General features: G+C 43.6%; 1 protein-coding gene across 5 annotated transcripts in view; it reads left to right on the plus strand.

Annotated features, from left to right (window-relative positions):
- nbas (NBAS subunit of NRZ tethering complex) overlaps positions 1-25,836 on the plus strand; it is an 89,171-nt gene that overhangs the window by 6,235 nt on the left and 57,100 nt on the right. For 3 of the 5 annotated variants that reach the window (XR_007960066.1, XM_052052606.1, XM_052052609.1), the window contains exons 8-25: positions 689-822; positions 2,564-2,662; positions 4,095-4,233; positions 4,721-4,786; positions 4,891-5,019; positions 6,289-6,352; positions 7,782-7,975; positions 9,478-9,753; positions 12,722-12,847; positions 12,928-13,079; positions 13,155-13,289; positions 18,132-18,210; positions 20,922-21,026; positions 21,109-21,245; positions 22,300-22,386; positions 23,210-23,363; positions 24,213-24,398; positions 25,629-25,805. Coding sequence is in view for 4 of the 5 variants with exons in the window: in XM_052052606.1 (XP_051908566.1) it covers positions 689-822; positions 2,564-2,662; positions 4,095-4,233; positions 4,721-4,786; positions 4,891-5,019; positions 6,289-6,352; positions 7,782-7,975; positions 9,478-9,753; positions 12,722-12,847; positions 12,928-13,079; positions 13,155-13,289; positions 18,132-18,210; positions 20,922-21,026; positions 21,109-21,245; positions 22,300-22,386; positions 23,210-23,363; positions 24,213-24,398; positions 25,629-25,805 (2,439 nt within the window). In the remaining variant the exon portion in view is untranslated. The remainder of the gene's footprint in view (positions 1-688; positions 823-2,563; positions 2,663-4,094; positions 4,234-4,720; positions 4,787-4,890; positions 5,020-6,288; positions 6,353-7,781; positions 7,976-9,477; positions 9,754-12,721; positions 12,848-12,927; positions 13,080-13,154; positions 13,290-18,131; positions 18,211-20,921; positions 21,027-21,108; positions 21,246-22,299; positions 22,387-23,209; positions 23,364-24,212; positions 24,399-25,628; positions 25,806-25,836) is intronic. The other 2 variants (XM_052052608.1, XM_052052610.1) reach the window with 1 other exon arrangement.

Raw genomic sequence — 25,836 nt, forward strand, 5'->3', positions numbered from 1 at the left:
GTACTTGCTCCCTTGGTTCTCAATAGGTTTGATGGCAGGGGATGATGGCGGCCACACAATGCTCCCCCCGCCCATTTATTTCCATTTTGACATGGAATGACACATTATCTCATCTTTTGTCATTTCTATGCCACGGCAGGCCCAATAGAAACTCTTTTTGTTGCAGAGATCATAAAATTGATCCCAAATGAGAGATGGGGGAAATAAAAGCCGCTTTTCTTACATTGACAAAAAGTCTTAGTCGCGCGACATGCCGACTTCACCCGTCGTCTTCTCATATAACTTTCATCCTTCCTTTTTGTTCGCATTTTTTTCCCCGTCGTCTATTCTTCAGTCCCATCTCACGGCCCTCCATTTTTAATGTGTCACACACTTCACTTGGTACTTCTTCAAGCCTCTCCCGATCCTCCCTCCGTCCTTCTTATCCTTCAGTCACCCCCCCCGGCCCGTTCGATGACTCGTATCCAGTCCATCCATTCCACTCCATGCTTTACTGCCACATATTAGCATTTTCGTCCCTGTTTTCGCTCATATCGTCTTCCTATCCACCCCGTCGCAAGCAAAAGAATCGCACATCTTTGCGATCTTCATATTTTATGGCTGCTTTCCTGCACAGTCTCAACCAAAACATCTCATCGGTTGAACGAATATTCCTGTTGACCGCCATCTTCTCATGTCACCCCACCAGGAGCTGAGTTTCCCCGGGGATTTCAGCAGTGCCGTAGCAGGCCTCATTTTCCTCGAGTACACTGGCGGCGCTCAGTGGTCGGCCGAGCTGTTGGTCATTACGTACGGGGGCGGGCTCAAGAGCTACCTGGTCAGGTGAGTGGGCACTTTTGATTGACACACGATAGATGAAAATCCACAGTATAGAGAAACCTATTTTCCCACCGAGGAGAGGGAAGGGCAACTTTAATGCTGTAGGGGCCTCTCGGTTTTTTTAAACACCTCAATTTGAAAAAAAGGAAAAAAAGAAACTTGGATTCACAGGGTTGTACATTCCTTTATGGCCATTCCTATAATTTTTGTCCCTCTCCCGCAGCCAAGTTGAAAGCAGAGCATTGTTATCGGTCTCAAAGGCTTCATATAGTGTTTGCTGTTGACTCGCTTGCCTTCAGCTGACAGTGCACCTCTTTAAACGTCAAACAAAAGGCAGCCACCACCAGACATTTAGTGTTGTCACTGACATTCCAGCCGGTTTTCCTCAATTGAGCGATGTGCCACTATGAAGACAGAGTCATGGGAAACCTGCCAAAAACATCGACAAGAGTGTCCTAAGTCTGGCCGGGGTAATTTCTCATTAAATTATCGAAATGAAAGGAAACTGTAAGGAACGGGGAAAAAAATAAATAAAGCAAGGCCATGTTTACAGAATGTACCGAAACCACGCTCCACTCATCTGTCAGTCAAATACCACCTTGATGACCTTGAAAAATGTCACTGTTATCGAGTCATGATGTCCTCCAAAAGAGACACAGTGCTGTCATCTGCATCTCCACCCATTCCCAAATAAATAAATAACTAAATACCGCAGTTGACGTCAATTTCCGTTGCCGGAACTCATCGCTAGATTTTTCTCATCAACTGCCTTTATAGAGTTCTGTCCTATACCTTTGCCAGTATAAAAGGAAAGTCAACCCTAAAATTTTCTTGACAATAATTTGTGGGATGTGCCCTCACTAGTCTAAACACGACATTCTGGTGAATATTACGTGTGTGGAATATGAATTACGCAGCAAAATCCACCTGTTTTTCGCCATTTCATGGAGCGGCCATTTTTACCATCTGCTTTCCACTGAAAATGACATCACAACATTTTTGGGTTGAGGTCCCCTTTAAGCGCACTTACGTTACGTGAAATTCTTTAACTCATGTCTAATGTCACATTATGGGGAGAAATGTCCACATGCGCTCAAATGCCGTTAGGACAGCCGGCACGAACGAAATATGTACACGTGCATTTCAGCGTCCGACACCGTTTTAGTGAAGCACGCATTCAGCTTGTGATTGAAGCTAATCCCTTCGTGCGTGCTTTTCCGCAGAGCAAAAGTGAAAGCCTTGCCTTTTGAATTCAGCCTCATTTTGATCAAGCATTAGTGGAGACGTTGCATGTAAGTCTGGGTGGCTTTGCGCACCCCTTTTTCCGCCATGCCGAATGCCGGGAAAATGTTTCAATTATTTGAGGCTTTCACTGCACGTCAACGAGTGTGGGTAAATCGAGAATTAAGTCGTGGCAGGAATGAGCATTATTTGTAATGATTGGTTCTCATTTTTGTACCGAGCTTATTGCTCCTCTCCTCCTCCTTATGCGGCTGCTTGGACCATTTGAATTGAACGTCGGGATTCACAGTCGCATTGCCGCAAAGGTCCTCAGGCTCTACTTTGTCCTCTGCTTTTCATGTCCGCCTCTTCACACAGATTGCGTGTTGACGTCATCTCACCTACTCGAAATGAATCAATGTGTGTGGCTTTATTAACTCATTCACTCCCAAAGACGTTTTTAGACGTCTTTTCAGACTTGGTCCAGAATTGGCTGGTACTGAATGAGTTAATTCTTTTACAGTGTGGGGACCAATCAGAATTTCCAAAAGAACCACACCTTCAGCTTCTCCACCTACTACTCCCACGGCATCACCTCGGCTATCTACCACCCGGGCCATCGGTAAGTCCATGTCTCCATCCCTTTATTCGTCCTTACAGTTTATTAAACGCACTTTTGCCCCCAAACGAGTGCCCTCCTCTCAGTTTTGCAAATATGTCATGATAGCTTTTCATGGGACAGCGCTGCGTCCGACTTGAAGCACCAGCAGTCAGTCTGGGGAAAACCCCGCCTCCCTCTTATGCCGATCTGCCGGCACATCATGCCTGGCCTGTAATGCGTGACCCAAAACGTAGCCTGCTCCCACCGCCACATGCTGCAGACGGCAAACAGCAAACAGATTGACTTTGGCGGATGAATCTTGCCTCGGCGGCTTAATGGCTCCTGACAGCCACTGTCAAATGTTTGCCAGCCGACAGACCGGATGAAACTTTAATGATCTGCAGTGTGAAAAGTGGGTTAGCGCAAGCAGTTGCATATAGATAAGAATGAGAGGAAAAGAGTACAGAGAATGTACAGTGAACCTGTGTTTGTAGCGGGGAAAGAGTTCCAGACCTCGCTATCATGACTAAAGTAGACCTACCAAAAAAAAAATCACATCAATCGCCATTTTAGGCTCATTTTGGACAATTCGGAGGGTCCTTCAAACTCAACCCCTGAAACGTTTTTTTATTTATTTATTTTTTTTGGTGAACAACCTTAAATTGGGTATGTCAATCATGGCTAGACTACTGGAGTCGATATCCGATGCGCGGACATTGCGTGTAGTCCCCCTCGAAATGCACACGTGCGCTTAATACACCCGCAGAGGTTGGGGCACTTGAGGTTGTCTGGCATCTGCAGCGTGCGGTTCAGAACATCCATTTGGGTTAGAAGCGCTGCTCGCTGTTGATCTTGTGCGCACCAGGGTGCAGTGTTGAGCTAAGTAGGACTGCTTCAACTGCCCCCTCACACATTTCCACCTATGGTCAACTTGGACTCTTCAACTAACCGACTCGGGCAGCACGGTGGTCAAGTGGTTAGCAGATCTGATCCCCTAGGTTCTAATGTTGCCACTTTTTATTTGATAAATGCTATTAAAAAAATGGAGGGATGAATAGGGCGCGTCAACCTCACAGTGCAGCTCCGTCCTTCCTGTATGGAGTTTGCATGTTCTCCTCGTGCCTGCGTGGGTTTTCTCCAGGTACTCAGGTTTCCTACAACATTCCAAAAAACATGCATGGCAGGTTCATGGAACACTCTTAAGTTGTCCTGAGGTGTGACTGTGAGCGCGGATGGCTGTTTGTCTCTTGTGTGCCCTGCGGTTGGCTGGCAACCGGTTTAAGGTGTCCCCTCCCTACTGCCCGAAGACAGCTGGGATAGGCTCCAGCACACCCTGTGACCCTTGCGAGGATAACGCTCTTCAGAAAATAGATGGATGGATGAATATAACCAAACGCGACTGTTCTCTAGGATGCCGTGTTACAGTGCCCGTTCATCTTTTCGTACGTTACAGGCTACTGCTGGTGGCTGGCTGTGATTCAGGGTACGATGGCTCATCCAAGGCCTCCTCTTGCGGTCTGACGGCGTGGAGGGCGCTGTCCGGCTCGCCTCACTACAAGCAGGTCACCAGCTTTGAGGACGATGTCAACACGGTGAGGAAAGCACGCCAAGGACACTAAAAAAAAAAAAAAGAAAAAAAAAGACGATTATGTCATGAAAGAAATAAAATTTTTTCATGCAGATACGTAAACAGGCTCAACATATTCTTATTTAGCTTTGCAGTGTTAACAATGTCCCGAGATGCTGTTCTCCCATCGGATGACGATGCACATTTCAGGTTGCATCTGTTTAATCATGGTCAGATTAAAAACATACAATTCCAGATGAATTTATCGCACGTCTTTGCAATACGCATATTGTATGTGCCATTATCCTGAGGACATTATTTTTCGATATATTATGCAGCCCTACGCTACACAACACAATATAAGTAAGTCAAGGCTCTGGCACCTGGGGACACCACTTCAGTAGTAGCTAATAAAAAATGCTTGTGTTGACCTTGCAAAGTGCGAACGTGTCACATGTGTGTGTGTGTGTGTGTATATGTGTATATGTGTGTTTGTGTGTTTCTTTTCTCAGAGCCACAAGCGAGGTTTCTTGCGAATGCCCAACTTGAGGCTGTTCAGCAGACAAGGGAATGAAAAGGTAGCCAAACTCATTTCTCGTTCTTTGCGCTCGGGGACATTTGTGAGCACTTTACCCTGACCTGCGTGTGTGTGTGTGGGTGTGTGTGTGTGTGTGTGTTCCAGGATGGCGTGTTCCGTATGAATCTGAGCCCCGACGGGACGCTGCTGGCTGTCATTCATTTCTCGGGTCGCCTGTCCCTCTGGGATGTCCCCTCGCTTAAGCAGAGAGCGGTGTGGGAGCAGGACCAACAGGTAGCTTATGTTTCTAAATCATCCATGAGGCTTCCGCTGAGTCAGAAACCATCGCAGCTCACTCTGGACTGGTCACCAACTAATCACAGGCCACATACAGACAAATGATTAGTCTCGTCACGTTCACACCAATGGACAATTTAGAGTAGCAACATGAGAAATTTCTGAAAAATGACCGCTTTTATTAATGTGAGTAAAATGCAGCAGCAATTTTAATTGAGTGATGGCTTCCAAAGAAAATTTTTTGGTCTTGGACAAAAGGCCCTTTTTTTGACTTATGTGATTTTTCTGATAGAAAATCTGCTCCAAAAATGCCATAAAATTAGTGTAAAACACTAAAACCAGATTGTTTTTTCTTAGAAAGATTTCCTTCAAAATATCCACCAATCAACTTGTATGTGACAGATTTCTGAGGGGGTTCTTCACTTCTACATGTCAAAATTACCCTGACATTTCAAACTGTCATTTGCCCCCAAACTTCCCTGGGCAGTAGAATAACTTTTGTGCTTCAGACAAGATTTCACATGGCTATTATAATGCGAGGCGAGCGACTCTGACTCACCTCCTGGCTCAAGTTGAACTTGGAGTGGCTTTTTTACATTATGTTTGTCACGTTTGTCCATCATTCAACGTCTTGGCATGTCATTCCCTTATTACACTGACCAACAGCACATTTTCATCAGACGTGTGTTTTTGAAGGCGGCACGGTGACTGGTTAACACGTCGGCCTCACAGTGCAGAGATACAGGGTTCGATCCCGGCTCCGGCCTTCCTGTGTGGAGTTTGCATGTTCTCCCCGTGCCTGCGTGGGTTTTCTCCGGGTATTCTGGTTTCCTCCCACATTCCAAAAACATCAATGGCGGGCTAATGGAACACTCTAAATTGTCTCTAGGTGTGAGTTTAAGCGCGGATTGGTTGTGTTCGTCTAGAAGACAGCTGGGATAGGCTCCAGCACGCCCGTGACCCTTGTGAGGCTAAGCGGATTAGAAGATGGATGGATGTGTTTTTGATTTTAAGAATGTCTTCACCTTTTTTTTTTCATCCACATCAGATTTTGGAGATATTTTCATTTTAAGGTGTGAGGTTTGATTCGCGTACTTTTGCACAGAGTGAGCTGGCGTTCGTTCCTCTTATGTTTAGTGTCTGGGAGAAGCGATCTGTTTTTGCAAATGTGTGCCGCATTTGTGTGTATTTCCGCCTCCTCCTGTAAGTGTAAAGAGGGTGAAGAGATTAATCTTCATCGTTTCCTCTTCCCTCCCTCGCCGGCAGCCAGGATTTGAGGAGATCAATCCGGAGTGGAAGACATCACTGGAGAGGAGGAAGAAAATAAAAGGTAACGTGGCCCATGGGACTCTCAGCACAACACAGCATTTTTTTCCCCTTATTTTTAACGCTGACACAGCACGGCGTGCCGAATACGATTTAATGATCTTTGACACATCTTATTCATGGAATTATACACTTATTTAGACCTCTTGACTTTATTTCATCCCACCATGCTGTCCTTTGACAGTTCGGGGCCATCGCAACTGAAGGCTGTGACAGTTCGCTTAAAAAAAAAAACATTCAAAAGACGTGAAGAGCGTGTCCATGTTTAAATAAATCCTACGCTGCACATGACAGCTCTGTGACCCCCAAATAACCTGTGACCACCTATTTTTTTATTTCAGGTTTTATGTAAAAATGCCGTCTTGTTTATCTTAATTTTTGGTCGTGGAGCAACGTGGCACTGCATGTTTAACCGGGAAAGCAAATTTGAAGCGAATGTTGGAAAATGTAATAATCTATGCCACTTTGAAACAATTAATTTAACAAATTCACTCCCAAAGACGTTTTTAAACGTCTTTTCAGACATGGTCCAGAATTGGCTGAATGAGTTTTTAGAGCATAATTTTCTTCGAGCTTTAAACACCAAAATGGCAAAAAGGAGGGTTAAAAAAACATGGAAAAAGTAAGATCTTACTATATTTAGCACCCTTCTTTCTTTATTTATTAATTTATTTTAAAACATTGTCAGTTTGATCCACAACAGAAGAGGAGGATCATAAGTTCCAGTGGAAGAACTACAACAACAACAACAATAAAACAAAAGTCAAGTCAACACTCCCCCTTAACAAAACGACTGGATACAATTTTGGGGGTAATTAAACTGCACTACCACCTCCTGTTAGATCTCACTGGATTGTGCAAATGTCGCTAATAAAGTGTCCAGTGAGTGTTTTCCCAAAGTCAACCAATGTGAAAGAACTTTACGATGGCAATAATGCAAACAGGTAAAAAAAGCTTAAAGAGAAAAAGTGGAAAGCCGATCTTGTAGTAACTAATAAAATGCTCAACAAATCTTTGCCAGCTTGTCCTCCAGATTGTTAGTTCAACAATGAAATCTGCAATTAAGCCCTAATAACAAGGAAAATTGGACGATGAAATGGCGGTCATGAAATGTTGCCCTTTTCCACCACCACAATGGATCTCAAATCAAAGTTTTGCCTTTCAGTTTTTTTCTGGAGGCTTTTACAAAAATGTGCCTTTTACCTTTTGGAATGGCAGTCATTTTATGCCGGAGGACCCCAATTTGCATGTCAAAGTAGTTGGATAAGTAACTCGAAAGTGGATCGTTGTCCAGTTATGGTCCCTCCATTCCACTGCTACGTTAAGATAAGATCGTTCGTTCACACAAATTCTGAATAAAAACGGAAAAGAAAATATACTTGGGTTGTAGCATTAGTCCATTATGAAGTATTCACTTTGTGGTGTGTGTTTAGACAAGGAGCAGTACCATCCGCTGGTGGATGTCAACTGGTGGAGCGAAAGCGTGCTGATCCTGGCCCGCTGCTCGGGCGCCGTCACCGTGTCGTCCATCAGGAACCTCCGCAACCTTCTGGGCAAGTCCTGTGAGTGGTTCGAACCCTCGCCCAGAGTCACGGCCGCACGCCACGGCGGATTCCTGAGCCTGGAGGTACGTCGTCATGTTGCTTTGCTGTCTTCGCAACGGACTTACAGCACCAGCACCATAACTCTACTACTACCACGACCACCACCTTTAGATCAGCGTTTTGTGAATAAATTAAGATAATGTAAGAGAGAACAGTCATTCATGTCATATTAAGGAATAATAGCATGTTGGAAAATAGAGCGTTATTGGGATTTAACACTTTGTCCATATTGCAACACATAACTGTTATGGACCAAAGAGCCAGTCCAAAATGTGATTTTATGTGTGGAAATACTTATTGTGTGATGATGAATACACTGTACCTCCCTGCTTATTCTTTTCTTTCTTTTTTTTTTTTTTTGCATTCTGGAATCCAAGAAGGACCTTGTTATCAAAACACCTTCTGGTGTTATTCCACTTTTTTTTCTTTTTTTTTTTTTGCGGGTTACATATCAACTTCTCACATAGATAGCGAGAGATTTCTTAACCGGCCAACTTTAGAGGAAGGTGGTGGCCTCAGCCTGTGTGTGTGTGTGGGGGGGGGGGGGTAAGCGGTGATGTAGTACTTGTGCATGCAAATGCAGGCTGAAGGAGCAAGATTACATTTGTGTAGAGGCGTATTTTGTCCCAGTACAAGCACAGCATGCTCAGTTTTGTTTTTCTTGTGTGAAAATGCACCATATTGCTTCTTCAATGCTGGCAAAATGACTTATATATACTACTGTATGTACTTAAGATTCAGCTATTTGGATTAAAAACAAACAAACAAAAAGTACTTACTCAATTTCTGGTCTTAACTAAAAATCAAAATGTATAAACTGAAATCTACTTAAAACTCAGTCAGTACCAGCCAATTCTAGACCAAATCTGAAAAGACATTTAAAAACGTGTTTGGGAGTGAATGAGTTAAGTATTAAAGTGAAATTAAATTTTTACCGTCAATTTTATACAGTGCCCATTTTTATAATGTGGCACAATGGGAAGTCCCCCCCCCCCCACACTTTTTATTTATTCATTCATTCATCTTCCATACCGCTTCATCCTCACGAGGGTCGCGGGGGGTGCTGGAGCCTATCCCAGCCGTGCAGTAGGCGGGGGACACCATGAACCGGTTGCCAGCCAATCGCAGGGCACACAGAGACGAACAACCATCCGCGCTCACACTCACACCTAGGGACAATTTAGAGTGTTCAATCAGCCTGCCACGCATGTTTTTGGAATGTGGGAGGAAACCGGAGCACCCGGAAAACCCACGTGCAAACTCCACACAGGGAGGCCGGAGCTGGAATCAAACCCGGTACCTCTGCACCGTGAAGCCGACGTGCTAACCACTGGACTACCGGGCCGCTATTTATTTTATTTATTATTATTATTATTTTTAAACTTTTAGTGCGTGTACTGAGAAGCACCCCCCCCCACACCCCCACATGCCACATGTTGATTAAATACAGTAACAAGCATTTCTACTTGGTTACGTCCTATCTCTGGGTTACAGTTGGCACATTTGTATTCTGTGTGCTCCCCAGTGCGAGGTGAAGCTCGCCCAGAAGCGTGTCCGCCTTGAGAGCAACGTGGGCGGCGCGACCGGCGACGATGAGGAGGGCGACGACGGTGGCGACTCCGATTCGGACGACGAGTCCTCCGCCAAGGCTCGCTACTTTGGCTACATCAAGCAAGGCCTCTACTACGTCACGGAGATGGAACGCTTCGCGCCGCCTCGCAAGCGCCCCCGCACCATCGTTAAGAACTACCGGCTGGTTAGTCTCAGGTCCACCACGCCCGAGGAGCTTTACCAGAGAAAGGTATGAGGTTGACAAAAATCATTTTAAAAGATGTAGTTTTTAGTATTTGACTTTTGACTCCCATATTGCAGCTGTCCAACTAAAAGCATGCATCTCCAAATTCCAACTACAATTTTTCACTAAAATGCGAAGTAACATGTTGTTGCTGTACAATGAAAAACAATTTTGTCTTATCTCCCCCAAAATATAAAAAATGGCGGTAAGTGGTTTTCAATTCAGATTTCTTCCATTTTATTTTGAATTTGCGACGCAATTCATGCGAGACTACGATGATAACAACAAAGCAGAATCCGTTTGAGCTTCTCAGTAAAATTCCAGCCGAGTGAACTGACAAAACAAGTGTCGTCTTTGTTGGCGCTGATACCATCTCGCGGCGTTCGCTCGGCTGTCTCACAAAAGCTATAGGCGGCTATCAGCCGCCGTTCACGACAAATTGCGGAAAAGGCACCAATCTGCACTTTCACAAAGCCCTCCAAGTTTGAGCGCGGTCGGCTCATCAGTCATTTTTATGAGCCTGCATCCAGCGCCTTCTTCATCACTGTCATCCTCATTGGTGGACATTAGTCTTGCCCATCAAATTCCAACAGCCCAGAGTTAAAAGTAATACATCATTATTACTATCGCTTTGGAACACTCGTTGTCCAGACCGCTCGCAGATCCCCCCCCCCCCCCCCCCAATTCCCAAATACACTCTGCAGTCATCCCTCACTATATCACTTATTGTGGGTGTAATGTATGGCAGGATTTTTTTTTTAATTGTACAGGACAGTTAGGTTTCCAGTAAAGTCAACACTGTTCGCTAATTGGATATGGCCTACCACCAGTACAAATATAAATATGGATCACATATAAATATGTGATCCATAACAGAGAACAAAATACAGTCATCAGAAGCAATAAACGTTAGTGCGCCATCCACTTCAGAAAAGTAAACGGCTCCCATGCATTAAAAAGGTAATTATCGTTCTTGTGCATTTCTCTGTACTCTCCGTTATCATTAACTGTTTGAAATGTTCACATGGAAACAAGACATGACTTCTTCTCTTCCTAACATATTTAGCAGAGGAAACGCATACGAGTGTGATTTCCTCCGCAATCGGACGTTCCCACAACACATGCGTTTGTGTGTCTCTCTCTCTCTCTCTCTCTCTCTCCCCCTCTCTCTCTCCCTCGCTGGCAAGGCTGCCGACATTTTCATTAGGCCAATCCGTTGAGACGGCGTGCGAGAGGAAGGCAGAGAAACGTTTTTTTTATGTCCTCCTACGACGGCTTTAACTGTGCGGGGTTCTCGCTACCCTCAAGGATGTGCAGTCTGGCTAATGTGCTGCTTTGTACTCCCACACACAGGCAGAGATGGATACACTGTTTGTGTGTGTGTGTGTGTGTGTGTGTGTGTGTGTGTGTGTGTGCGCCCGTGTGCGCGTGCGTCTGTGTGTTTGCACATGCACGCAATGCACGTGGGCTCGCTATTGTCGAATCAAATAATTTTGAAGGCATAGATATGACACAAAAGCATCTGTTTTGTCGGTAAAGGCCAACTATTTGAACTGTCACTTAGAGGCTGATGCTCATCATTCCTGTTTTATACCTGAGCCCCCCCCACACACACACATACACACATTATGACGGCAATTAAAGCACTACCTACTGTATCCTAACATATTCAGTGGGTCTTCTGTTCAGCATCACGAGTAGGCTCAAGGTAGGCATTATGTACACCAGCACAATTAAAGAAACAATATGTTCAGAAGAACTCCACTGCTTGTGTAGTATGGAATAGACACTACCCCCCCGCCCCCAACCCAAACTATAGAATATGTATGCCCCACATTTACATGCAGTATCATTCATAACATTTCAAAGTATCCTGTAATTTCAAGTACCGTACATTCGTTCTGTTGTCAGTAAGGTACAGTTAACTTGTGCTTTCCCCTGTTGTGACTCCTATGACAGAAACATAGGTTTGTGTTCAACTAAACAGGCCCACATTTCACACTGAGCAAATACATTTTTACATGAATGGGCAACATTACCATTATTTCAAAATACAGTCAAGCCTCGGTTTTCGAACGTCTCTGTTCTCGATCAAATCAGTTTTCGACCCAAAATTTTGAGTTTTTTATGCCTCGGATGACGACCGAATTTCGGTTCTTGAACAAACTGAGCGCACTTGAATGCGTCACTTGACTCCTCTTGGCTTCCTTACACGAGGAAGTGACGTTTCCTCGTGTAGCGTTCTATTGCGAACAGACGTGCTCAATAAAGATTTAAAATTAAAAAAAAAAAGAATGTGCTTCGGTTTTCGAACAAATCGGTTTTCCAACAGCCTTATAGAATGGATTATGGTCGAAAACGGAGGTATGACTGCACATTCTTTTTGAAACAATAATGCAAAATACAGTATGTGCCATGTGCATTGTGCCCTGGCTCAACAAAGGATTGGAAATGCTCTTTGTAAACACCACAAATGACTTGTGGTGTACCACAAGGCGTGCTACTCAATCCACAATATTTTATTTTAACTAGATGTCCATCCATAATTGTAAAATCAAATATCTTCTGTCATCACAGCACAAAACTAGTGGCATTTTGCAAAACGTGCTCCAAGGGCTACATGAATCAAATCAAAAAAACATTTTATTTAGATACTGGTTTTCATACATTCAAATTGGAACGTCCAAATCGAGTATTTAAAGCTCGATGGGATAGATCTGCTCCGCAATAGAAGTTTGAGTTACGTCTCTGGCCTAGGACACTGAATGCTATTTCGGGCACCACTGTATCCTGCCAACACCCATAAATTAGGTCATGCAAAATAAATAAATACATTTTAACAAATAATACAGCGAGGATAAGGACACTGAACCGGGGAATATTGTGATTTAAAAAGTCTGTTTTGATTCGTTATTTCATCATGAGTCACATATGAAATGTTAACAGTTTCTTCATTTGGGTTGTTTTCCAACAGATCGACAACGAAGAATACGGTGAGGCCTTGTCTCTCGCCCATGCTTATAATCTGGACTCAGACCTGGTCTACCAGAGACAGTGGAGGAAGAGCACAGTCAGCATCGCATCCATACAAGATTATCTTGTACGTAGGACACAAGACAAGCCCTTTTTTGCCATTTTGCACATCATTTCTTGACACCGTCTCCAACCTGTTGTCCCCAGAGCAAGATCCGCAAGCGCTCGTGGGTCCTGCATGAGTGCGTTGAGCGCGTCCCGGAGAACGTGGACGCGGCCAAGGAGCTGCTGCAGTACGGGCTGAAGGGCACCGATCTGGAGGCGCTCATCGCCATCGGCAACAGAGAGGACGGGGGCAGGTGCGCGACTCGTTTCCTTTTAAATACAATAAAGGTGCGGTGGTGGGGAAGCTCACCGGCGCTGTTGGCTGTCAGGTTCATCATGCCGGGCGATGTGGACCTGGACGACCTTCCCTATGAGGACCTGTCAGATGAGGAGGAGGCGGAGATGCAGACGGAGAAGGAGAGCAGGAGGAAGCGAGAGCTGCTAGACAAGGTTGACTTCAGGAGGTTAGTGAGCGTGTGGCATGCTGAAATGCTGACAAGTAAAGAGATTGGGAAACTTGCTATATTTCCTAAAATAGTGCCCAGGGTCTTGAATGTACTCACTTGCAAAGATGACTGAATTGTCAATTCATGCGTGAATTTTCTCAAATAGCATATTTTCTTGTATTGGGGCGATGGGACATTCATTTACTCGCTTCCACATACTGTTTCCATTATAAAATGTGTGTGCGTGTGCGTGTGTGTGAGGCTTGGCCACTGGACGGCGGTGTAATAATCATGCAGACACAAACAAAGAAGTGTTTCACAGTTGTGGCTCAGTAAGATGCAGTAATATGAGTCATTAAGTCATTTTTTTTTCACAGAGGATAAAGAATATATGCCTGTGATTATTATATTTTATTATGTTTTGCTCCACCCTTTATAGTCACATATATGTGGCTAATCTGTTTGTGTGGTGTTTTGCATTGTGCTAGCATTAAGCTAGCTGCGTGCATTCTTAAGGCAACTTTGTGCGCGTGTGCGTGCGTGTGTGTGTTTTAATACACTGATGAAATTGTTGTTTGCAAAAAGCAGCCGAGCGACGCGTGTATCTTTAAAAAAATTGCTTATCAGCTTTTGTCCTGTTGCCTTCTCTCAGAAGGTTGAAAGTGACAATGACTTTTCCCTGGTTTCAGCCGCACTGGTTCGAATGTGGAATTAGTTGCTAGGTGTGGGAGGAAACAGTAGAGCAGGGCATCACCTTTAACAATAATGACTTTGTGGGGCGACATTACCGTGGATAACAGAACTTGGCGGTGGCGCTAGCCAAGATTAGCGGCTAATCATCTTGCTGTAATTTATGCCTTTGTTGTTAAGCGCCTGAGGAAAGACTAATGAAAAAGCCTTCAGTGGCCACTAATCACCTCTCAAACGTGCAGATCCACTTGCACACCATCAAGCCCTTCCCACGCACATTAAACACAATTAAAACGTCCAAAAGGTAAATGCGGGGTGAAAACACGCATTTATGCAAATAAATGGCGCTCATTAAAAATACATTTATGTGCAGATGTAGCCTTTTCCGCAGCTGGAAGCTCTCCATTGTCACTCCCGCTCATATGGCGCTTCACTGTCAGCTCAGTGAGTGCCAGCACAAGGTGGGCACATTTCACTCCTGAATTTCGGTCCCTGAAAACAAAATATGATTGGATTGAAAGAAATGACTTCGGGCTGTAATGAATTGCCTTCTTTATAAATTCTTCTGCGCGCCGGTGTCTATGTGTGTGTCTGTGTGTTGGGAGCTAATGGATGTACCCATGTTGCCTTGAGGCCTGCGGCAGAGGCCAGAGATGGATAATAATTCTCTTAATTTCTTTTTAACTATACCGCCGTTACAGAAACGGCTTGGTATCGATCACGTCTGCTCCGCTCTGTCTGCGTGCGTGTGTAGATAAAGACTATATTTAACAGTTGTCTTGTCCGAGTGCTTCCCCTATCCCTCAGGCTACTGCTCGATGTGCTTTGAAAATATTACGGTGAGCCCGTGTTTACTGCGGAGGGGATGCTTTGCACACCCAGCCGCAGTCGGTGAAAATCTGCAATAAAGAGATAATGGTTTTACACCTTTAAACAGCGTATGAGGTACTGCTGCGTTTTGATATTAAGAAATAAAAGCACGGCTGCCAAGAATTACTGTTACTTTTGCAGCCCTCGGAGCGAAATGAATGACCTGACAGTCTCACTTTGTTTTTGCTGCTCTCGTTGTTCCCATTTTACTTGCTGCGGAAGTTTGTAATACTCATACCCAAAAGTAATAGTCGTAAGAAGTAAATAAATAACTATAAAACCCAGAGACTTACTTTATTTATTTATTTTACTCCTTGTATTTCAGCAGCTGCAAACTGGTGGAAAATCTTTTCAACAAAAAAACGATTGTTTTAATCTTTTTATCGCCACCTCATCCATCTTGTTTTTGTTTGCGCGCGCGGTTCGACGCCAGTGTAATAAAGTCGCAGTGTGACGCTGTTAAAATACACCTCTCACCACTTCTGGCCTCCAAAGAGCAACACCGTAATTAGCTCCAGTACGAGTGCTAAGCCGGCGCGCTTTGATGCGGCGGAGGGCACGATGAGCCGGTGTTAATCTCCACTAGTGTGTGTCGAAGAAGCCGATAAGAAATGTTTGTGCGCCCTGCAATGAGGGATTAAGACTGCAATGCAGGGGTCGTATCCCCTGTGGTCAACTCTTCACTCAATTGCACTCGCAGGTTTTTGCACACAATGGTAGCGACAATAGTTTTGGATTATAACAATAAAATAAAACTAATTGTCTTTTTTTGTGTGAAAATAATGTATGAAATTAAAATAAAAAGACATCAAGCCGTGAATGATAAAAAATTTAATTTGAGAAAAGGAACAGGGTAGTTCCATAAAACACAAAATAAATTTAGATTGAGCAATAATCAATGACCTATAGAATTTAATTTTAATATAAAGCTACAGTAAAATGTCTTTAGTTAAAAAATTAAGTGAAAGTAAAATAATATCAATATAGTTTTGTATGGATTATTTGAATGAAATACATAATCACGTCAACCTGCTGAATGTAATTAATTGGATTATTTTAATTCATTTCATTTAAAAAAAACCATAACCTGTAAAAAAAAGGTCTGTGAAAATGAAATAAAATTAAAAGAAAGTGTTTTTGGATCATTTTCATGCAATACAAAATAATAATTAAAACAATCTATGATATGATTCATGGAAAAATGCCTTCAGAAGTGTATGATTAAAAACAAAGTCATAATAAGAAAACCTTCGGCGGGCCGGATTAAAAAGACCAACGGGCCGGATTTGGCCCCGCGGACCGTAGTTTGCTCACCCCTGGGTTAGCACGTCAGCCTCACATCGGCAGAGGTGCAGGATTTAATTCCGGCTCTGGCCTTTCTGTGTGAAGTTTTCATGTTCTCCCCATGCCCGCATGGGTTTTCTTTGGGTACTCCGGTTCCCTCCCACATTCCAAAAACATGCATGGAAGGTTGATTGGTCACTCCAAATTGTCCCTAGGTATGATTGTGAGTGCGAATGGTTGTTTGTCTATGTGCGCCCTGTGATTGATTGGCAACCCCGCCTGCTGCCCGACACCTGGGATAGGCTCCAGCACGTCCGCAACCCTTGTGAGGATGAGTGAATTTGAAAATGGATGGATGGATGAAATCAAAATCAGATATTTGGGCCAAGTATGCAAGAAACACACAAGGACTTTACTTCCCAATTACAACCCTTCTGGAGGAACATAAACAAGACAGCAATAACCAACATGGGGAAGACGAGAAGCCTGGAGGGTTGCTGTTAAGTGTCCCGATATCTTAGATGTGAAAGGAATACAGTCGTTAAAAGGAGGGGTAAAAAAACCCAGCCTCCAACCATTCCCCTTAAATGGCAGGATGGTTTGAGCAAAAAATCTTGGCACATGTATCGTACATTTGAAAAAACATTACAACAATCCTCGAGACTTAACCTGTAATGAACAGGGTGTCGGAGGGAGGAGAGGATGTGAAATGGGTTGTACAGAATAGGTACGCTCAAGTCTCTCCAGTTGTGCCACGGGGGAGGGGCAGAGTGAATAGGAATCCAGACGTTAACATCGCGCCTGCAGCTGCAAGACCTTATCAGTCACAGGCTCGGGGAGTCGTGTAAGGAGAAGGAGATAGGAATACTCGCATCTGTGTGTTTTCCCATCCAGGGGAAAGTCCAGATAACAGTTGTTTTTAGGAAAAGGCCATCTACAATTTCAGACAGCCTTGAATGTCAAGACAGCGTCCGCTTTCGCTGAGAGCCATAGTAGAAAAAAATGGATGGATGAATGCATCTTTAAAATAAAGCATTGTTTTCCAGTTTAAATTAATTCATTCAGTAACAGCCAATTCTGGACCAAGTCTAATAAGACGTTTAAAAACGTCTTTGGGAGTGAATGAGTTAAAGACCCATGAGAAACGTGGAAACATCTTGTAAATGTGTCAATTTGTAAAAAAAAAAAAAAAGAAATTGTAGTTTAAAAAGTATTTAGTGACATTTCTGACTTTGCCAACGAGGATGCAGCCTTGAGTTGAATACCTGCTAACTGTTCTCATTTTGGCCCATTCTGTGGTTCCAACCTTGCAGGGACTTTATAAGTGTACTTTTATTTTTTTATTTCTGGACAATAATTCAATTTTCCAAGGCTTGTGCAATTGAAAGCTCTCACCTGGACACTCGCCTTGCTCTACTTTACTGCTTTTCATTCCTGTCCTGATTGGAAGTAGCGTGCATCCAATAAAGCACGGCGCCTTGTTATTTGCGAGCGTCCGCTTTATTTACAGCCGGGATTCAATTACTCAGAAAATGGATTTTGCCCAGGCGTACAGTACAATCAGTCACGTGGCTGACAACCACCTTCCGATGCAGCTCAAAAAGAAAAAGAAAAAGAAAAAAAAGACGACTTTCTGGTTGTTCTGGTCAGTTGATTTGCTGTGATTAGGCGAAGATGATGCCTACTTGGCACTGGATGATATTTTGGACAATATTGGGAAAATAATCTTCTCGAGAGGTGACATAAAATGACCATCTTAAAATAATGTGGTTGTACAAGTGTACGCACCCTTTTCCAACTGGCGATTTGGCTGTGTTCAGAATTAACCGACCAACATTCAAACTACTCAGCAAACACCTGAAACTATTCCAAGTACCTCTCATTCACCACAAATGAACTTTATCTGTTCTAGTAGGCTTTTCTTGACCTGCTTTTTTTCGCCAGCTCGTTTTTATGCTAACAATTACTGCTATGGACAACTATATAATCCAACCAAATCACATTTTGCTGTCGCAGACTGACGCTGGAGCAGAAGGAGTTGTGTCGGAGCCGACTAAAGCTGCTGTCGTACTTGGACAGGCTGGCGACGTACGAGGTAACATTGACTGGATCTGTTCCACTCAGGGACGATTCATGGCCGTCATTGTTATTGTTGACATAATGTTGGTGGAGTTACGCTATTTCATGTCCATCCAAAGGTAGTCAAAAGCTTTCATTAACTCATTCACTCCCAAAGACATATTTAGATGTCTTTTCAGACGCCACACATTTAATCCCAGCTCCTCATTTTATATTGACTGTACTTGAAAAGGGTCTGAAAATGGCAGACCCTTTCAGGCCCTTTTCAAGTACAGTCGATATAAAATGAGGAGCTGGGATTAAATGTGTGGCGTCTGAAAAGACATCTAAATACGTCTTTGGAAGTGAATGAGTAAAGCATTCTCACTTTAAAAGCGTTCATATATCTTGCTCGAATGGCAAAGCGCAGAAAGCACTTGTTTGGTTCACCCGTTCACCAAATCAAAGGTTGCAGCCGTGCCTTTTGTCTTCTTATGGTCCACATGAATGCGTCTTTTTTTAATTTACTGATTATGCCGTCTGGCGCCATGAGCCTCCGTGGAATATTAATGAAAGGCGTCATCGATACGCCAACTCCAAAATTAGCTTAAAGTAAATGTCTTAGCTGCAACAAAGCCTCATTCTCATTTGATTTCAAACAGTATCGTGGTGCCTTGAGATACGAATTTCATTCATTGAACATTTTTTTCACGCGCATGTTAATGAGGAAAAATTATAGTTCATAATATCAAAACACAGGGCCAGTTATTTGAAAGAATTAAATGAATTCAATGAGTGGACGTTGGCCCCTGGGGGCAGTTGAAAACAGACAGATGGCTCGGCGCCGAGCTTAGCTCATCAGTACGGCACTAAAGTTAGCACGTCCACATGTGCCGCTGCACATTTATGTTCAGTCTGTTGCTTCAAGGTTTATAGCACTGCAACGTAGTTGCTCTTTAGCGCTACCTTGAAGCTAGCAAACATAAAAGCTGAGCGCGCACAATGTGTAATTCTCACTTTCGCCTGTATCTTCAAGTAAATAAATAAATCAGTTGGACGGTGACTAGTATCCCAAAAACCTCGACGGTTGAGTCAGTCGTATCTCAATGCACCGGCGTATTCTCTGTTCTGTTTTTGCCTCACTCTGAGCTCTCACGAAACCAACTTCTTAACTGCACATTAAGTCCCGCCCAAAGCAAAAAGAGGCTTTTCTTATCTGCCTTCCATTGATATTCTCTCGGAAGCGCGCTAATCTCATTTCCCCACTTTGGAAAGGTTGTAGGCCATACGTTTCGTGAGATGCATTTGAACAATCTGACACAAGAATGGATGGCTCTCCGCCAAGAAATGTGCTTTTATTGTACCGGTGAAGGCCACCAAAAGTATATCAAGGGGGAGAGTTGAGATTCAGGGTGAGTAATGTGAACGGTGCCACCTTTTTCCACGCTCCATAAATTGCCACGCGGTGCGGCGCAGCACACTTTTTCTCAAGCAGCCAGCAGGAAAAAGATGAGATTTTAGCCTGCTAAGATAGAGCCCAGCCAGACGGACATTGTCATGGTAACCGCAGCTGCGCCTTCGCATCCGTTCTCCCCGGCCGTCTATGAATACGATATTACTGAGGTTTTATCATCCCGACGATGCACGCCGTCGTCTGAGCACGGCCCATTCAAAGGCTGCTTGCCAGACCCGCACGCAATTTTAAAAGAATCTCCCCCTACCCCCCTCATTTGAAATAATGAGAATAGCAATAATATGTTCCTGGTCAAATTGACTACATTATAAAACCTTTGTCAAAGCAGACACTGACAGCCGTTTTCGAAGTGGAACTTTATTGCAAAGTTCATTTCTAGCTTTTTCCATTCTTTAGTAATCAGCACTAGGACATGGGTTGGTTTCTCTCAATGGTGACACATACTCTGTTTATACCATATACATAAACATACCGTATTTTCCGGACTATAAGTCGCTCCTGAGTATAAGTCGCACCGGCCATAAAATGCACAATAAAGAACAAACATAAGTCGCACTGGAGTATAAGTCGCATTTTGGGGGGAGATTTATGTGATAAAATCCAACCCCAAGAACAGACATGTCATCTTGAAAGGCAATTAAAAAAAAAAAGGGGAGAAAACGGCACGCTGAATAAGTGTACAATATGCTAACGTTACATCACACATAAAATGACGAACTGAGAATGTGCATGGTATGTTCAAGTAACATATTAACTCATTCACTCCCAATGACGTTTTTAAACGTCTTGTCAGACTTGGTCTAGAATTGGCTGGTACTGAATGAGTTAAGAGTTATTCAGAAAATTATAGCATAAAAACCATCAATGTCACTCTAAATCACTAAATCCAATGGAATCTTAATCCTCTTCATCCTCTGTGCAACTCCACCAACTCCGGGGGTAGAAAATGCAGCACTTCCTCTTCTACGTCGCTTACATCAGACTCATTGTGGCTTTATCAACACAGGTCTAGAGCGCCCTCTTGCGGCTTAATGTGAAAATAACATGTGAAATGATATAATAATGTGTTCATAATTTCACCCATAAATCACTCCAGAGTGTAAATCGCACCCCCAGCCAAACTACCAAAAAACTTATAGTCCAGAAAATACGGTACTCTGTTGGACTGTGAGGTGCCTTAACTTGTGCATGAAACTCCACATGTATTATTACCTTACGCATTCTTTTTTTTTTTTGTCTTTGTAAGTATTGTCATTTTATTGTGTTCCATATAGGAAATACTCGGAGGTCCCCACGCCGCCGAGCAGAAATACGACGCCGAGTTCTTCAAGAAGTTCCGTAGTCAAAATATCATTTTGTCAGCGCGGAACTACGCGAGGGTAAAATGGAATTCCAACCGCAATAACTCTCCTTTTATGCTCAAGCGCCACACCCCGTCACCAAAATTGCTTTGCGCTACAGGAGAGTAATGTGCAGGCCCTGGACATCCTCTTCACGTATCACGGGGCAGAGCTGCTCGAACATCGACTCGCCATCCTTTCCAACTTCCCGGAGACCACCTCCCCGCACGAGTACACCACCTTGCTGCCTGAGGTCTGGTGAGTATCTGGTACCACAAAAGAAAAAAGATAAAACGCAACCTTTAGGAGCCTTGAGAATACTGAAACCATGCCCAAATCAACACGTGCACAACAAGCTTCAGCACTGAAATTGTACACAGTGCTCAATTCAGATTTCACACACACACACACACACGAGCGTCTTCTTCCCTATTTACGAGTGCTTGTGTGACATTTTGTATGGAGGTGTGGGCCATTTGAGGCTCTGCAGTGAGCATCCATCACGGCCAGCCGGGGCTCGCCGCAGGCCGCTTTCCCGTCGTCCGGCAGCTTAAGTGCGCCGGCCGCACTGCAGCACGAGAGCGAGTGAGCATGCGGGAGGGGGGAAGAAGAAAAAGCAGCGGCAAGCAGCCCCGCCGCGATTATTGATCAGGTTACAGTAGCAGAAAAAGAAAGGGAAGCTCCAAAGATTCACCACTTGGCTTGTGAATTTGTCTGTTTATCCTTTATTCCATCCCCCCGACACGCTCAAAACTCGAGAAGATTGTCGGAATTATTCATTCCCCACATCTTTGCTCTCACATTAATATTTACTCTCCATCTTTCTTTCATATGAGATTTTCCTTTTTAAAGACAACCTTCCGGGGCTCTTCGTCTTTTTTCAAATTCCGCGTGTAAATGAATGAACTTGTTGAAAGATAAACGTTCCATTTTTAATAGGAATCGCTTGCCACTTGGATGATTGTTTTGGGCTTTAGGATTGTCAAGACGTTAATCACTGCACAGAGAAGCTTTTGCGGGTTTGTCATGGTCGTTTTACACCGGGAGTCCCATTCAAGTGGAAATAAAATGTCTTGCAAATGTGACACACCACACAGACGAGTGTTACTGAAAAGCCTGACAAATTTGACTGATTAAAAACATAGCCAAGTATGGAAAATGTTGAAAAAAGAAAATAGTTTTCTTTCCCATGCTGTCTTTTTTGTCTTTTCTGTTATTATATACTGTTTTGTAAAGTGCTTTGTTACAGCTGCAGCTGTTGTGAAAGCGCTATCCAAATAAAGATGTTTTTGTATTGTGTTTTTGTGGTTAGCGTGGACGAGCGAGGCGAGCAGGCGCTGATGGCCTGGGACGAGCAGCGGCACCGACAGACCGACTGGTGCGAGGCGGACCAGTGCAGGTAAGATCCCACAATGCTCCTCTCGTAAAATGCTGTCCCATCTTCCGTTAGTGTGGGTCCAGGTGGCGAAAAATAATCAGCCCTGTCTTCCGAATGTGAAAGGGAGCCATAAGCAACTCATGGTTTTCTCAAATCATCTTTCCCCACAGCAAATGAATGGAAATGCCTTTAACTCATTCAGTACCAGCCAATTCGAGACCAAGTCTGAAAAGACGTTTAAAAACGTCTTTGGGAGTGAATGAGTTAATCTGCCTCAGCATCCTCCAAAAATAAAAAATAAAAAAATAAGACAGCAGTGTGTTTTCTTTCTAAAAAATGAGATCATATTGCACTTCATAAAAACATAATAGAATATAAAACAGAAAAAATGAAAGTATGCACAAAACTGAATGATTCATGGTGGCCCCTTTTTTTGCACATGATAAAGAATGTGAAAGAAACACAAAGAAATTAATTTGTATCTCCAAATTTTGAGATTTTTGCAAACAAAAACAAAACAAAAAAATGTTTCCTCTTTCTAATTTTTTAATGATTGCTGTTTCTATTTTTTGTATTGACACTTTTCTCTTTAAAACACAGTTCACCATTTTTTTCCCCATAAAGACAAGTTCTTTCTGTTTTGGATGTAATGAAAACAAAATTTAAGTTAAAAAACAAAGAGAAATACTTCAAAATGTAGAGCTACTTTTTCTTTTTCCTCCAGATTTGCATTTTTTTTCTTCCATTTTAAAAAAAATGCTAAATTCCATTCAAAACACTCGTCGCAACATGCTTTTTATTTCACGACTCTATTCTAACTAAGTGTCCGGATAACCTCGGTCAGGGCAGTGTTGGAACAGAACCCGTTTGACGATGACGCCTTCCTGTACGAGGACGCTCCGGATCTGCTGCGCTTCCGCTCGCAGACGCCTTCCGTGCGGCTCTTGGGCGACTGGTACTGCAGCCGAGCGCGGGATATAGAATCCTGCTCCCGACAGGTACGCCCAACGCCTAGCTGCCGCCCGCCCACCACATCCAGCCACCTTCTCAATCACCTTTTGCAGCGTTGCCTTGAGACACGAGTGACCAGGCTCACATGAACTTCTGATGTTGTCACATCAGGCCCACTCCACACTTTTTACCTTCTTCCCACTCATTGATCCAGCTTGTAACAGCAGATTCTCCTGTCTTGTTGACAGCACTCACAAGTGTGCTGCCGTCGTTTTGAGGATTTACGGGTTCATTGCTCATTTTTCAAGACAACTGTAGGGAAATCACACCTTTCATCATCCACTCTGATGATGCCACTACTCGTACGCGCATGAGTGTGTAAGACACCGTCTTTATTAATCTCCGGGAATCACAGCAGCAGCTCTCTGCTTCTTTTCTTCTCTCCCTTATTCTTTTTTAATTAGACCGCATCTGCCTTTCTTGCTATGCGCATCACGTTACTTCGGGAGTCCCCAGGGATCTTACCTCAGTCCCTTTACACCTCAGCCCCGTACACTATTTTTTTCCCCACCCGTGTGCTCACGCGCTTGACAGCAAAGGGAAGTCCGGACCCTTTGCGTGCATACCTTGGTCAAGGTGAAATAAAATTTAATGCAATTTTATTGTAAAATTGCCAATTGTGCATATTCTAAAACGTTTTTGTGTGTGTTTAATACTAATTTTCTAATATATTTTTGTAAAAGTGATGTGCCCCTGTTGGAATGGAGATAAATCATTAGTATTCTTTTATTTGTAAAAGAACAAAAATGCAAATTTGACACCAAACAAAAACTGTAGACAATAAGTTATACACAAACAACGCTGAAGGATATATGTCCGAATGTGTTGCATTTCAGGTGGACTGTGCACTGTCGTTGGTGCGTCTGGGGACGGAGCGCGCCGTCCCCGGGCTGGACCTGCTCTGCAGTGACCTGGTGACGCTAGAGACCCTCGTCTATGAGACGCTGGGCGAGATCAACCTGACCCTACGAGACCTGCAGCAGCTCGCCGACATCGACAAGCTTCGCCTGCTCATGAAAAACGTAAGGCAAATCATTTGTGACAGTATCGATCAAACCGGCTACTGTTCTGCGTAGAAAAAAAGTGTTGATGTAAATTTGGGAGATAATCTAAACCTAGCATTATTTTTTTTTTATGTAGATTTCTTTTATTTTGTTAAGGGGTATTTTGTCATCCTTTGTGGCAAAATCAAAAAAGCAATTGCATTAATGATTTGTTCAAATAATTTGAGCAAATAAAAACCCCATCAAAAGTTGGTGTCACACTTCTTATAATTGAAATGTTTTTGGTACTTTTTGTGTTTGACTAGTTGGTTTCAAAGTTTGTCAAATCATTCTTATCCTATCATGGCAAAGGATATTAAAATTTGCTTGATTGATTTAAAAATACTTTTTCTATAATTTGTATAAAACTGTAAAAAAAAAAATCCTGATATATATTTGTGAATTTAGTTTGAAGGCAACAGCTTTCCTAAACGTTCTTTTCCTGTTAGTCATTACAAGTACGGACGTTTCACGGTGTCGTTTGTTCCGCAGTGTTTGTTTTCCTTTCTCATTGGAGCACACTAATAAAAGCTGACAGCGGCGATTGCGGCTAGCGTAGCGACCACAGTGTCCTTGGAGTGCGTTATTTGAGGAGAATGGCCGCTAATGTGCAGCCTGTTACTTGGGCCTGCCAGGAGCTGCGCCAGTAAGATCAGCCAAGCGGGCCGCCAGACAGCCAGCAAATGTCGTTTACTGCCACGACAACAACCGTTTGACTGCCCAGCTGGGACTCTCTCGCTCTCTATGTTCTTCAATTGAACAACCTCCTTTGCATGCATCTTATGTCCTTCTTTATCACAGATCAGCCAAGTTCAAGTACTGTATTTGAGATATCCTTCTCCCTTCTAATTCGAGACCCAAAAAACTGCTTGTTTCAGAGCATGGTCAAAGAGAGCAAGCCATCCATCCATTCATTTTCAAATCCGCTTATCCTCATGAGGTTCGTGGGCATGCTGGAGCCTATCCCAGCTGTCTCTGGGCCGTGGGCGGGGTCCATCCGGAATTGGTTGGCAGCCAATTGCCGATTACACATAGACGTAAAAACCCACACAGGCCCGGGGAGAACATGCAAACGGAGGAGCCGGAATCGAACCCTGCACCTCAGCACTGTGAGGCGGCAGTGCTAACCAGTCAATCACCGTGCCGCAAGCCATTTAAAATAATTGTGTTCATTTTCTTTTGTCATGTTAATCAATGTCTTTGCGCCAGCAGTCCTGCAAGGAACACTACGTGAAAGACGCTTTCCAGTGGATGGTGCCCTTTCTGCACCGCTGCGAGCGACAGAAGGAGGGCGCCGCCGAGCGTCTGCTGTGGGACTTCCTGGTGGGACTGGCCTGCAGCGACCTGGCCTTCCCGCTCCTAATCTTCCAGCACTCCAAACCTGACGTGAGTGCCATGAAAAAAAACAATTTTTTTT

This window comes from Hippocampus zosterae, chromosome 19, assembly GCF_025434085.1.
Source record: "Hippocampus zosterae strain Florida chromosome 19, ASM2543408v3, whole genome shotgun sequence".
Classification (NCBI taxonomy): Eukaryota; Metazoa; Chordata; class Actinopteri; order Syngnathiformes; family Syngnathidae; genus Hippocampus; species Hippocampus zosterae.